This window comes from Rattus norvegicus, chromosome 1, assembly GCF_036323735.1.
Source record: "Rattus norvegicus strain BN/NHsdMcwi chromosome 1, GRCr8, whole genome shotgun sequence".
Classification (NCBI taxonomy): domain Eukaryota; kingdom Metazoa; phylum Chordata; class Mammalia; order Rodentia; family Muridae; genus Rattus; species Rattus norvegicus.
The window spans coordinates 249,052,446-249,066,294 of record NC_086019.1 but is presented as its reverse complement, the minus strand read 5'-3'; the positions used below and the strand labels follow the sequence as shown (position 1 = coordinate 249,066,294).

Below are 13,849 nucleotides of genomic sequence, written 5' to 3'. Positions count from 1 at the left end.
TGGTTTGCAAGAGCCCACGACTGATGTAGTAGAGCCAGGGATTCGGCCACCCTCTGTGCCTCTAAAGGATTAGAGGAATCTAGAGACAGTTCCACTCTGCCTGCAGATGGGGTTACATGGTGTGCTAGCTAGTGCATGACTGGGGAGTCGTTACTGCATTTGCAGCCAGAGGTTACTCCAGCTGCAACAGTTGTTCACTAATTACAGGCTGTTATGCTGCCGCCTTTTCAAAGTAGCCATACTAAACGCCAAATTCCTCTGTGTCTTACCTGTTTTCCATGCTTACCTGGATCCCTCCTCCACCACTGGAATCTCTCTCTCTCTCTCTTTTTTTAACCTGGATCTTCAACTCTGTTTTCTCCCTGGACTTACGGGCTTCGTCTGGAATGCTACATCTCTTCCTCTCTCTTTTTTTTTTTTTTTTTTGTCCCCACATTGACTGTTTTATGGGGGTTTCTGGATACCGCGGGGCCACCTCACAGGAAGCGGTTTGCAATGAGATCATAAACATTGCTGAGAAATCTGTTCACTACTGCAGCACTGTCTCTCATCCCCTTGGCTTCCATCACAAGGTTCCCCCTTCTGACAATAAATCATCTTTAATCATTTCTCAGCAACCTCAAGCCCAGCAGCGAAGACTCACCCCTGACAGGAGTCAGCCCTCACAGGATTTGTAAGTATAGTCTGGGAAATTTGGTCCTTACGTTGTTGGCGGACTTTCTGCCTTGGAAAATGGATGGTTGGCTGATGTCACAGCTGTTTGGGGGTAGGAGGATGAGCTAATTGCTTCTCACCTCTTTGGGGATTTCTAGGGAAGGCCATATTTCCTGTCAGCCATGAAGATAGGTGCTAGGTAAATAAAAGAGATCATGGACTCCTGGGAGAGAGGGAAGGACAAAGAATTGATGACCATACCCGGGGAAATGAGGGCTGTGCTAACCACTTTCAGGATCAGTGCTGTGGAGAAAGGAAGAAACAGTTGCTCTGGGCTGAAGTGGGCGAATAGCATTCACTTACTCATTCATTCAAAACATTGTTTTTGGATACATCCTGGGGTTTATACATAGGAGAAAATTCTGTTCATAGAAGAAGTAAAAAGTGAGTTGAACCAAACTCTGAGAAAAAGGTGTGGGTAGAGTTTGGAGACCCTGAAGAAGCTTGTGTGGGCAGCACATGGTTCATGACGGTGAAGTTAGAAATGAAAGTTAAGATGTTAGGGTGAGACCAGATTCTAGATTGCAGCTGAGATAGGCTTGGGTTTTATTCTGCAGGCACCAGGAAGCCACTGATGGCTTTTAAAGTGACTTGTATGTTGATTGTGCCTATCCTAGGGAGATAACTGTGGCAGCAGATGGAGCGGGGGGTTCAGAAAGGAGGGACAAAGATGTTGGTTAGGAAAAATGCAACCAGTCATTGTAGCCATAGCTAGAACAAAATGACTCTATAGTACATCAGATTATCAAGAGTGTCAGGGTAACGAGAGAGTCCATGAAGGAGAATAAGAAAGAGCACCAGGCACAGGCATGGGTCTAGGAATGCTCACTTTTATAGAACAGAGCTCCTAGCATCTGGCCAGCGGTGTTGCCTGCCTCTCAGAGACCAGGAGTAGGAAAGAAGAAAGGATCACTGGGCATTCTCTCTGGCGACTTGAGAAATGACTGGTGACTGTGTAACACTAGTTGGTGTTCCATTAGAAAGGACTGAAATACGTTTGATGATGCATGGGATGGGGTTGGGTGGGAGACTGTAGATCAAGGGACTTTGGAGACAAGGCAGAGTCTTAGGCATATTTGTGCTAACGGAGGAGGTGAGAAAATTGAAAGATCCATGCGAGAGCTGTGCGTGAAGGAAGAGGGCTCAGCACAGCCAGGAGAGGGGTACTTACACACTAACAGGGACAGGGCAGCAAGTAGAGACAGACTTGGGTCTGCAGCAGAGGAAGATTAAGGAGGAAGGTCTTGTAGAAACTAGGGGACAGAATACGAGACATTCTGTTGAGAGGAGGGTACCAGATCCAGCAAAGGAACTCAACTGGGGAGTTTCTGAGCTACAGGGGACCATTAGAGCTAAGTAGAACCAAGGCCACAGGGGTGCATATTCTCTCCAGTCTATCTCCACCGTTTGCATGCAGAGCATGCTCTAGCAAAGCAGTTATGGTGGAAATTAAGGGGACAGGCGAGTTCAGAAGCTAGTGAGGACATACATGTATTACACAGCCAGCTGTAGGAATCCAAGTTGGGTAGGAAATAAATACAGAAACAGGAGGAAAGGTAGTCACTTACCAACTTGAAATCTATCTTCATCTCTTTCATTCCTCATTAGAGACCTTTCCACTGGCAGCCAGACGCTCCCACCAAAATCTCAGCACATTGGGACACATGGTGAACAGTAGCCTATATGTGGCACTCGGCACGAGCCTATTGGTGCTGGAAGCCAGTGCTGTGTGTTGTGTCTAATCCCTCGTGACTCCTTTGCAATTCACTGGCCTTGCCGGAAATGGCATTTGGTTGGCTCATTTACAAAATTCTGGTGCTACCGTTTTTGCTTTAAAATGATGACTATTCTAAATCGTGACATTGGTGGTGTGCATCAGATGCCCCAAAAGCATTTGGTAAGGGAGGAAATGAAAACAAAGCTTCCCCTTGATGCTGAAGCTGATGCCAGTTTCACAATGCGCTTCACTGTTATCAGAGCACAGAACAGCACAGACCAGATGTCCTAGGCCAAAGAGCAAGTCAACAAATCCTTATCTGCAGCTTTCCTTGGGTGGAGCAGAAGCAGAAAGTTTTGGGAGTGTTCACAAAAGGGACCCCACACACCAAGACAATGGGGATGTGCTATATTAGTTAATTATTATTGTTCGGGGGGTTGATATTTTTATTAATTTATTCTCATATTTTATCCAGATCCCAGTTTTCCCTCTCTTCTCTTTTCCCAGTCCCTCTCTCTCCCCCCAGGTCCCAAAACAGGCAAAAGTGTCAGAAATAGCTGCTGTTCCCTCTCTTAGGAGTTCCACAACACATTGAGCTACATAACCACAACACGTATGCAGAGGGCCTCACTTAGACCCATGCAGGCTCCCTGGCTGTTGTTTCAGTCTCAGTGAACCCCTGTGAGGCCAGGTTTGTTGAGTCTCTGGGTTTGCTTGTGGTGTCCTTGACCCACCCAGGTCTTACTCTGTAAGCCAGGAGCTCTGTGTATAGCACAGAATGGCCTTAGACTCAATGGCTGTCTTCCTACCCCAGCTTCCTACATGCTAAGAACACAGACATAAACCAGTCCACTTTGTTTGGAATGCACATTTTCATGCATCTTTCTGCCTATGCGTATTGATCAACTGTTTTTACAATTGCCTTTTGTTTTCAACGTTTATGACCAAAATTTAATAATCCTGTAACTAAATAAGTGCTTATTATCCTTAATTACCTATATTATCCTATTATAAAAGGGGTATGGTTAACTTTAAAGGCAGTAAAATGTATCAAGGTTAAGGACAGGCCGTAGACAATAAAGGTTTCCCATGGTGATGAGAAAAAAAAACCTAAATACAATTAACCATTATTTGATCATCAGAAATCCCTCCACCTCTGTTGGTCTTAATTGATTTGATGCATTTCTCCAATGCTAAACTGCTAAGGAGATAATCAATAAAATGTTTTCAACATGAAATGGGGAACATTACATCGAATTTGGGTTCTCAGTGTTGGGGTTTGTAAGTGGTCCTCAAGTCCTGTCAGCAACAGAGCCACTCACTGTCCCTTTTCCTTGTCCGTAGATGTAGCTACCAAGCGTTATATAGTTACGTGCCACAGAACGATGATGAGTTGGAACTCCGAGATGGAGATATTGTCGATGTCATGGAAAAATGTGACGATGGCTGGTTTGTTGGTAAGAGTCCCACCACGCTTTTCTTCCTAGTAGTGCATTGGCAAAAGGACTAGGAAGGATGAGACGTGTGAAAAGCAATCTTCCAGTCCCCAGGAATGCTGGGCCACTCATCTCAAGGTCGTATGAATGTTACTGAGTAGAACCTAGAGCCAAGATAAGCCAGTCTATGACAGACCACCTCAGCATCACATTCATCACTGCTGTTTATCCTTGACCTGCCCAGGTTCAGTTCGTATTTCTGTTGTGTGTTTGTCTTTAATATTCACAGATTCCATTTTTAAAGCTCTTGAGAAACAACACAAGATTTGGGTAATGGTGGTTCATGCCTTTAATCCCAGCACTTGGGAGGCGGAGCTTTGAGTTTGAGGTCAGCCTGCTCTACAGAGAGAGTTCCAGGACAGCCAGGGATATACACAGAAGTCTTGTTTCAAAAACCCACCAGAGAGCGCTAGACAGACAGACAGACACTAGGTCTCCACCACATGTGTGGATGTTCCTAAGACAGTTTTATTTATTCTAGGCTTCTAATAACTTGAAGAAAAGCTCAAATAATAAAACAGGAGGGTTCATCAAGGCTCAGTGGTAGAACATTTATTTAAAGCATGAGGCCTGGATTTGTCTCTGAGTACCACAGACCTCATACACACTCAGACACACACACACACACACACACACACACACACACACACACGCAGTGTAAGCTTTGCCTTTCTGGGAAAGGGAGAGAACAATCGATATCTAGAGATTCTGCTGCAAGCCCAATGTGCTTGGTATGCCTTCATTGACTTCTCTTACACAGACTCCTTCAAGACAAGAATTACCCTCATTTGACAAGTTCAAAAAGTGAGGGGCAGTGGGATTGGGTAACTATTCCAAAGTAACTCTGATGTCAGTGTCAGACGGCCCACTACTTGCCTTCCTCTCTGTGCAGGCCATTAGTGCAGTTGGCAGGCACTGGTTCCACATGAGCTTCAGTCTCTGTCTTCCAACCCCATTTCTTGTCTGATTTCTCTGGAAGAAACTTCCTAAAGCAGTGTTGGGACTGGAGTGGTTATAACCGTGATGTTCCACATAAATGGAAGACGCTATGGCCTCACCAGCCTCTTAGAAAATGCTCTGTCCTCCCAGAAGCCAGGCCTCCCTGCGGGGCTCTTTACAAAACAAAGCTGGAGTATACTGCAGTCCCATAGAAACAGTAGATGTGCCAAGTGTAAAGCTGAAAATTTTAGACAGGCCGAATTGGAAAAATAAAGAGAAACTTAGTAAATTAATTCTGATGTCTTAATGAATCCACATTATTTGGATATTATCTTTTGAGCACACAGCATTGTTAGTGATAGATTTTATATTGTTTTCATAGTCTTTGGAATTGGTGTGCATTCTATCTCAGTTCTCAGTCACCATGTGTGGGTGTCCTGGTAAAGAGTGAAGCTGAGGCAGGAGGATGTTATTTTCTGGCCAAGCTTGAGCTGTACAGCAAGACTGTTTCAAGAGGAAAAAAAGAGGAGAGAAAGAGGAGAGGTTGAGAATAAGTTGGCTATTAGATTCTTCTAGGAGTGCTTCTGTCTCCAGCCTGTAGGGAAGGGACATCAGTTCTCCAGGGAAGGCAGGGGTCCTGGCTGAAGGAAATGTCTTGTGATGAGAATCTTCCTTGCACACACCTCAGTTATTTTCTGAGGCGTCCTAGTATAGATTTAGCGGCCCAGCATTTTTCAACAGCAAGGACAGAATGTTGGGAAGAACAATGGGACTGGAGTCAGAAGACCTGGGTTCAGATTCTGCCTCCAACGTCTGTTAAACTTGGGGGACCTGAGAAGTTTAAACTCTGAGCCTGGGTCCCTCCTCCTCACTCCCCATCATTTTATACCCCAAATGATATAGCTTTGCAGATCACAGTGTGAGGTTGTTACCAAGGGGGACTATACAGAGTCTCCCGCATTATCTCTGAACTCAGTGGTATATACCTTCTCATTCTGGGTCTGTTTCTGTTACGTTTCTTACAGGCACTTCGAGAAGGACGAGGCAGTTTGGCACTTTTCCAGGCAACTATGTAAAACCTTTATATCTATAAGAAGACTGAAAAGCACAGAGATTATTTTTTATCAGAAGATGAAGCATCATTCATGAACTGGTCTCTTTATTTAAATATCGAGTCAGTAGGAAAACGAATTTCAGTTGATAAAGAAAGAATTCAAAGAGAGGAACAGAGAAGTGTGTCTAAAAACCTCTGTGTATCAGGGACTGACTATCTGCTGAAGACATCTGTATTTACATGGCTGCTTCTGGAGTTGCTCTAGCCCCTGCTGCTTACAGAATCTGATCTGGAGTAGTGTCCGTGAGCAACATTAGCCAAAAAATGTGTCCGGTCTTTACCCATTCCCATTTCAAAAGTGGTCCGTTGGGGCTGGATAAGTCAGTCCCTGTCCATGTTCCACAGGTCCCAAGCCTGAGCATCATTGGCAACTCCTGCCTCTATTCCTGGCTACCCCAGAGCCTGCAGACCTCAAGGGACGCTAGAGGCCGGTCTGGGTTGTTGAAGTTTTCTTTCAGACCTTGATGAGGTCCAGGTAAAGAAATGGTGCAGACCAGGTGCCCTAGCCCCCAGCTTCTGGGTGATATCACCCTTTACTGCCCTGATGTTCAGACAGAAAACTGGCTGTCCTAAGCTTGGGAGCAGGTGGCCAGGCAGATGGGTTACGTTTGTGTTTCCACGTGATGAAGCCACCTTGGGGCTCTGCAAGTCACTTGGAGTGTGTCCTTCCCTGGTCACTACCACTGGCTAGCCAGGGTTGGCTGTGCCTTTCTTCTTTGGTTTAGTATGGGCTTGATACACTTGAGCCCATAGGCTACAGCCTGGTCTCCAGTAGCTCTCTTAGCATGCGTAGATGCAAGCTGGCTGCAGGGCCACCATGAGTAAGACACTCCCAGACCCAGGAGGGGCTCTGTGCCTCCTGTGTTGCCTGTGGAGTTTGAATGCCACCCAGAACATTGTCTTCTCTTGTCCTTCCCCTGCTTCCTCTCCACCCCAGGCCTGGGAGTCCTGGTGCACATAGTGAGGCCTCCATTCAGAACTCAAGAATTACACACCGGCCTGGGTATGAGGCAGCAATTCTCCTCCTGGTGGCAGCCGTGAGTCTGTCCTCTGTGAGCCCTGGTTGTGAGGAGGGGACCCTTTGACACCTGGGTGTTTAGTCACCACTCTGATTTCTCTGTTAGATCCCTAGTTGACACAAAGATAAGTGTGGCCTCTTCCCAAAGCTGAGCCTGCCAGGGCCTCAGCTCAGTGGACAACACAGGAGAAGAAGCCCAATCTAGAGAGACTGTGATACGTGCAGAGGGTGTGAGGAAGGGATGTTTTTCTCCTGAGGGGACACTAGAAAGCGGTCAGGTTTCCCGCTCCCATAGCTCACTTCTAAACAACTGGGATGCTGGGAGAACCCTCGTCTGAGGGTAGTTTGTGTCTGGAAATACTGAGAATTTTTTTTCCAGACCCATAAATACATGTACAAGGTCACAAATACCAGGGATTGTGGGTGATGGGGTATACACTGGAACCCTGACTCTCTGCATGTAGTTCAGAGTCACCCTAAGCACTATCCCAAAGTCTGGAGTCGGCAACATTTGTCTTCAGTGACCGCCTACTGCCGTAGATAGCATGGGACCCTAATTTCCCACCTCTGCCATCACCCGTCAGCCATAATTCTCTGAGGAGGTTCTTATCCTCGGGAAAGAAACCGCCACGCATTGATTCGCACTGAAATGTAAATGGCTGATGGGGAAATAAATGTGTTGCCTCTTCCGGAAGACAAGACTTTAACTGAGACAGAGCAGAGCCTTTAGTCCCAAGGGAAAATGGAATGGAACTGAAGGGGTAGGAGCTGCCTGGACAGAAAGACCTATTGCTTTGCAAGCTCAGTCTCCTCAGCCAACTGCACTGCTTTCTTTGTTTTACTTTGCCCCTCTCGAAGGGGACATAGGAAAAGTAAATTACAATGCACACGTCCGTTTTACTCATTCAGAATGCAGTTGCTCTCTCTCCTAGATGCCAACCATGACTAGCGCAATTGTATCTAAATTTCCTGAGGGGCGTTTTTGTTTTTTAATGAAGTAGGTAATGTTAAACACCCCTTTAAATACAGCTAGAAAATAAAACCATTTTATAAAAGCCACCCTCGAATCCCCTGCGAGCCTCCCACAGAGCATCTCTCCAAATCCAGGTATACCCACCCATCTTTAGTCTGATCTCTCCCGCTTCCGACGTATGAAAAAAAAAAAAAAACCAGGAGAACGGAGGTTCCCAATTACTCTTTTGTCTTCAGACATTTAGTAATATAAAATACCTATTTTTATGCTGAAATGTTTATACAGGTTTATTAACAGCAAGCGCAACTAACTGGCGGCGTGCCGTGCAACCCATTTTGATATATTAGCCGTGCTTCCAGGTAAAGGCAAGCCCCCAGCTACTCACCTTTTGCAGTCTCTCTCTGGAATCAGTAAAAAGAAAAGAAAAAAAAAAATCACGTTTGAGAAGTGGGACTGTAAATATGTAATGTATGTTTAACTTTGTGGAGCCCATGTACCTACCTTGTATAGAAGAAATAATTTTTAAAAGTTGAGCAGAAAGGGAGTAAAATGAAGTCACGAAGGGTTTCCCCCCCCCCAACACTTTTATTTAAATGAAGGAATTTCGAATAATTCACCTGCGGACCTTTAGCACAAAAATAGTCCTGGGAAATTGTTAACATATTCACTCGTTCTCTGGGGAAGAGAAGACAGCTATCATATCATATTTGCAGTTTTACGTTTGCAGTCCTATTTATCTGCAGTAGTATTAAGTCACATTGCTGGAATAGGTTACTACCAAAAAAGAAGACATTATTGAGAGAAAAAAACAAAACCGATCTATGTAACCTATTAGAGTATTGCATTTAAATTGCACACCAAGCGCGTGTACTACGCAGACACAGGTTTTTCTGTTCATTTATTGTTTTTCCTTACTGCCGTGGATTGATTTGATAGACATGTTGAATTACTACTTCGCTGTACATATTATTTAATAAACTTTATTCGGAATTGCGTGGCACCTTAGTGTTTTCGCCCTTCATTGGTTGGTTCTTCCCGTGAGGCCCCGCCCCTGCTCCAGGTCTCTTTGTTCTCAGTCAGTGGCTGCTGGGTTTCCTCCTTCACTGCTTTCTCAGTGGCATAGCCTGTGTTCTTCGGTCAGTTGGTTAAGGTATGTTAATTGTTCTGATAACAAGAATAATGATTCTGTGTCTTCAAGAGCCAAAGCGAAACATTGTGAAGTATATATAAGTTTCAGTCTGCTCCTCAAAGCATGGGAAAACACAGTGTTTAGTATTTGAAGATCAAGAGGGACTGTGTGTCTTCTGCTATGGCGAAGTGCTTGGTTTTTCTCCCCACATCAAGTATATCAGAACACTCAGCTCACATCCCAGTCCTTGCCCCTCCTCCACCACCTCCCCTATAGCCATTCTGTAGCTGTGAGCTACATCTCATTCTAGTGGAGTCTGCTGTGTATATGCAGGGGGTCCTCAAAGAAAAAAACTCCTCTCCCTTGGCCTGCCCTCCTCCGAGTAGTTTGCACCAGGCAGTGACCTGGGGCCTCAGACAGGCTGGGAGAGGGTTGCTTTCCAGAGCCTGTCATTCTCTATCTTGGGGAGTTCACAGACCTGCTAACCTTCCACTGTGCCTCCAGCCTGCCCAAATCCACCATCCTGTTTTCAAACTTCACTTAGAACCCAACCACTTGTATTTTGGTAACCTTTTTTTCTCCTTGCCCAGATCACTGCAGTAAGTGTAGCTGGCCTGGTGGTTTCTCTCTTGCCTACTCTCCCCCAGCCATGGCAGAGCAACTGAAGGGATCATATACTCTCTTGGTTGTGGACTGAGACCAGAGGCTCGGCCCTTACTCTGCCTCACCCATGATCTCATGTGGTGGCTAGTTCTCGCCCCAGTAGAGGGTCTGAACATCTCAGCACCTTCAGCCTTAGATCTCCATGCTCAGCAGTCCTCGTGCTTGGAAGACCCTTTCCCCAAAAGGTGCTGGCTTCCTTCCTTCCTCTCTTCCTTTGCTCCTTCGTTCTGCTCTGTGCAAGGCTTTCTTTGGTCACCTTTTATAGAGGATGGGACTGCTGCCCTGACTCTGGCATTCTGTTTTCTTCTCTCAGTGAAATGAATGCATGTTTGTGTCTCTCTGCACATACTCAACATACATGGCTTCATGCAGTCTTAGGTGTTTTCTTTAATAGAGCTTACATATAGCTCCGATATATATATATTTCTCTATGGATGATGCGAGTGTGAGATTCTTGTCAGCTTTTTACCAGAGTGAAAGAACGATGCTGTTTTGAGTAGACCTGTTGGTCCTAAGAAGGAGCATTTCAGACCTTTGGAGAATGTCAAGTTGCTTCCCTAAGGTACAACTTATACCCCTGCCAAGTCCAAGAGAGTGTCCTTCCACTTTCCGGCTAAATGGCTGCCAGCCCGTCCCCCACGCCCCCATGCTGTTGCTTTGCTTTGGCCAGCCGATTCCTCGCGCTCTTTTTGACTCTTCACTGTGATTTGCCACCCTTTGTTTCTGCTCCAGGGATTGATTCTTCACAACACAGTTATGGTCTAGAAAGTCACTCCTTTGAAGGCTCCTTGAGTGAGAAACCCAACACTCTTGGCTTGTGTGCAGACATACCAAAAAAGAGTTGGACGTAGCCTCTGGCAGGAGCAAATCCAGGAACTCAAACCGTCTCTGCTGTATTTATCTTATTCTTGGCCCTGTGGTCTTGCTTGACTACATGTCTGACTACTGGGTAGAGCCTTTGGGTGGGGGCGGCTCCAACTTCATTTCTAGTTTTCCTTCCAACGCTAGATGCAGTGGGGCTTCTATCTGGTTTCCCTTTGTAAACATTTCCACACTCTGATAGGCTCCTCCTGGATTTATTCACTACATAGAGAGGGTAGGATGACCTTAAACTTCTAATCCTTCCAGAGTCGGAATGCTAAGAGTACACCTGTGTGCTACCATGCCTCGTTTATGCTATGCTGTGGCTAGAACTCTGAGAACTTTATGCATGCTAAAGCTAGCACTCTACCAACTAAGCTACACCCCTAGCCTGCCACCTGGATTATTTTTCTCTGAAATAGCCACTTTGACAAAAAACAAACAAAAACAAAATGATTGGCAGCCCTACTAAAACCTGTAAAAGAGACGTGACAGGCCAGACTGGTGTATGGCATAAAGAAGGAAAAATGGTATCTTTAACCCCAGCACTCAAGAGGCAGATCTCTGTGAGTTTTAAGCTAGCTTGATCTACATAATGACTTCTAGGACAGCCGGGGCTAAAGAGCAGACCGCCCTGTCTCAAAACAACAACTGAAAAGTGGGGATGGGGAATTGAATATCAATGGGCCCTTGAGTATGTGGAACAGGGTAAGTCCTGAATGAGTGTTTTGTTGACAGCACAGCCATGAAGGAACCCAATGCTTCAGACACATGGCCGTATTCTGATCCAGGTACAGATGTTGACTCTGTGAGTGTGTGTGTGTACATAAAAGTATCAACTACAGCTTCCTCATCCCTGATGAATGCAGTCTGGGACTTCATCCCTACAGAGACCCCATCCTGAGGTTAGTTAACCTACTCCCAATTTGTGCAGTATGTAATAAAAATGCTGAGTTTCCAGGCTACTGCTGGCCTGTTTCCATCAGTGCACAAGTCCCACCCGATCCTGGCTTTGCTGTGCATGTGTCTTTCTGTTCATCATTCCCAGTTGCCCCACGTAGGTCAGTCCCTACATCATGGAGTTCATGGCGCCTAGCCTTGGAGAATCATTTAGCAGTCTTTGGAAAATGAAGCCCTACTATCCTGTTCCAGTGACGGCTGGGACAGTGCTGCTGGGAGGAAACAATATCCTGAAGTGCTTTGATCCAGACCTTGAGAGGACCTCAGCGGAGGATGACATCTATCCAGTGCATGAAGCCATCGTGACCGTGAAGACATAGCACCAATGCACCACATGCTAAAAATAAACAGGCTCTCCAGAAGGGAGCTAGAAATGGGATGGGTTTATTTGCCAAGTCTTAGCACGGAGAAGCCAATGACTTTCAAGACAAATGAAAGACAGTTAACTGCTTGATTCAGGTCATTCGTAAAATGAATTGGTGAGAAAATGGCTTGGACTGGAAGGAGACATTCCATATTGTCGATGTTTTTTACCTATATTCACATGCCTGTGATAGTTTGATTTATGAGTTAGATGCAGTGAGTGTTAGTAGTGGCTGGTACAGACAGAAGAACAGGCTGAGGCAGGAAAATTGTGATTTCAAGACCAGCTGTGGCTATATAGCAATGCCCGGTCTCAAAACTAAAGTTATAGAAGAGTGTGGTCTTAGAATGTCTTCTGTTCTACTTGCCTTTCTTAGCCAGAAGCAACTAGAACAGTGAAAAGGGCAACCCCAGAAAACAGGATGACCACTGTATTACAAATCATTTAAAGAGAGGGGTTGGGGATTTAGCTCAGTGGTAGAGTGCTTGCCTAGCAACCGCAAGGCCCTGGGTTCGGTCCCCAGCTCCGAAAAAAAGAAAAAAAAGAAAAAAAAAAGACAAATCATTTAAAGAGAATCTGAGAAGATGTGGAAAGGATGACAAGCAGACCTAAATGGCTACACAGCATGTGGTGAGTCCCTTGTGATGCACATCTGCTTTTCTGAGACCCTGGCAGATGTCATCAGATCCAAAAACGTGAGTAGGTTCAGATAGTCTGGGCCCTTCTGATTTGTCTCCAAAATAAGAGCTGACAGGCAGATCTGCAGAATGGAGGGAGATCAAGAATCAGCTCCAAATAGCAGTATAAAGTGTGTAACTTGATGACCTGGAAGCCTAATCTGTGGTCCCCTTAAGCCCTTGTCTTAGCTTCGTTTCCTGTTGCTTACAGGAAACAATACAGTCCATCCCCATAATCTATAAAGCAGAGGACAGCCCTGAGTTCAAGACCAGCTTGAGGCACATAGTGAGTCCCTGCCCATTCTAGGATAGAGACTGAAACACTGAATAAAATAAAATAAAATAAAAAACAAAGCAAAATAAGAAGGTAAGCCAAGAGTGGTAGCATTCACCTCTAATCACTGCATGGAGGAGGTGAAAACAAGAGGATCAGGAGTTCAAGGCAAGCCTGGGGCACGTGAGACCGTGTCAACAAAACAAGCATACCCAAGGCAGAGCAAAGCAAAACAATAGTGAGTTTCAGACAAACCAAGACTATATAAATAAGAGACTCGTACTAAAAAAATAAATAAAGATTAAAGAAGACACAGTTGTTAGTTGACATTCTAAGGAGCTAATGGGGGTGTATGTAACTTATCACAATTATGCTGCAGCTTCCATTTGTGTCTTACACAGATGTGATGCCTGTAGGCAGGCAGTGATTTTTGATTGATGACTGTGTCATGAGCTCCTTTTGTCACTATTCAATGACTGACCTCTGTATCACAAGGTTGATGACTACTATTCCTTGGAATTAATGAGCTGTGTACTATTTAGCGATTCTCTACTGTTGATATGCTGTGTTTTACAATATTTTATAATCATGGTGAACCATGTGATAAATACCTTTGACATACTGTTAGTGTCCGAATGGCTACATTTTTCTAAATTTCTAGAAATTGAATTGCTAGATCAAAGGCTAAGGCCTTTGAAGGCAGGGATTTTGAAGCAAACACACTTGCTGTTCAGTCAATAGGGGACCTGTCAGTCAATAGGGGACCTGTCAGTCAGTAGGGAACCTGTCAGTCAACAGGGGACCTGTCAGTTCCTCAGAATTACCTTTGGCCTCCCTCTTGCTCATAGTAAGGACTCATGACCTGCTTCAAGTGACTACACCCTCTGGAATAGCGTTTGATAAAATGATTCCAACCTACAAAATGGCTGTACATCTAGAGAAGTGCACTC

The 13,849-nt window shown here is 45.1% G+C and overlaps 1 protein-coding gene across 51 annotated transcripts in view; it reads left to right on the top strand.

The window, feature by feature from the left end:
• The window catches only part of Sorbs1 (sorbin and SH3 domain containing 1), a 222,380-nt gene extending 213,409 nt beyond the window's left edge, over positions 1–8,971 (top strand). For 28 of the 51 annotated variants that reach the window (NM_001421361.1, XM_039095037.2, XM_063274059.1 and 25 more), the window contains 3 exons: positions 615–673; positions 3,776–3,888; positions 5,892–8,971. In NM_001421361.1, coding sequence (NP_001408290.1) covers positions 615–673; positions 3,776–3,888; positions 5,892–5,959 — 240 coding nt within the window. In that variant the 3' untranslated portion in view covers positions 5,960–8,971. Of the gene's footprint in view, positions 1–482; positions 674–3,775; positions 3,889–5,891 lie in introns of all 51 variants that reach the window. The other 23 variants (XM_063273987.1, XM_063273958.1, XM_063273968.1 and 20 more) reach the window with 1 other exon arrangement.
• Positions 8,972–13,849: the final 4,878 nt, after the last annotated feature.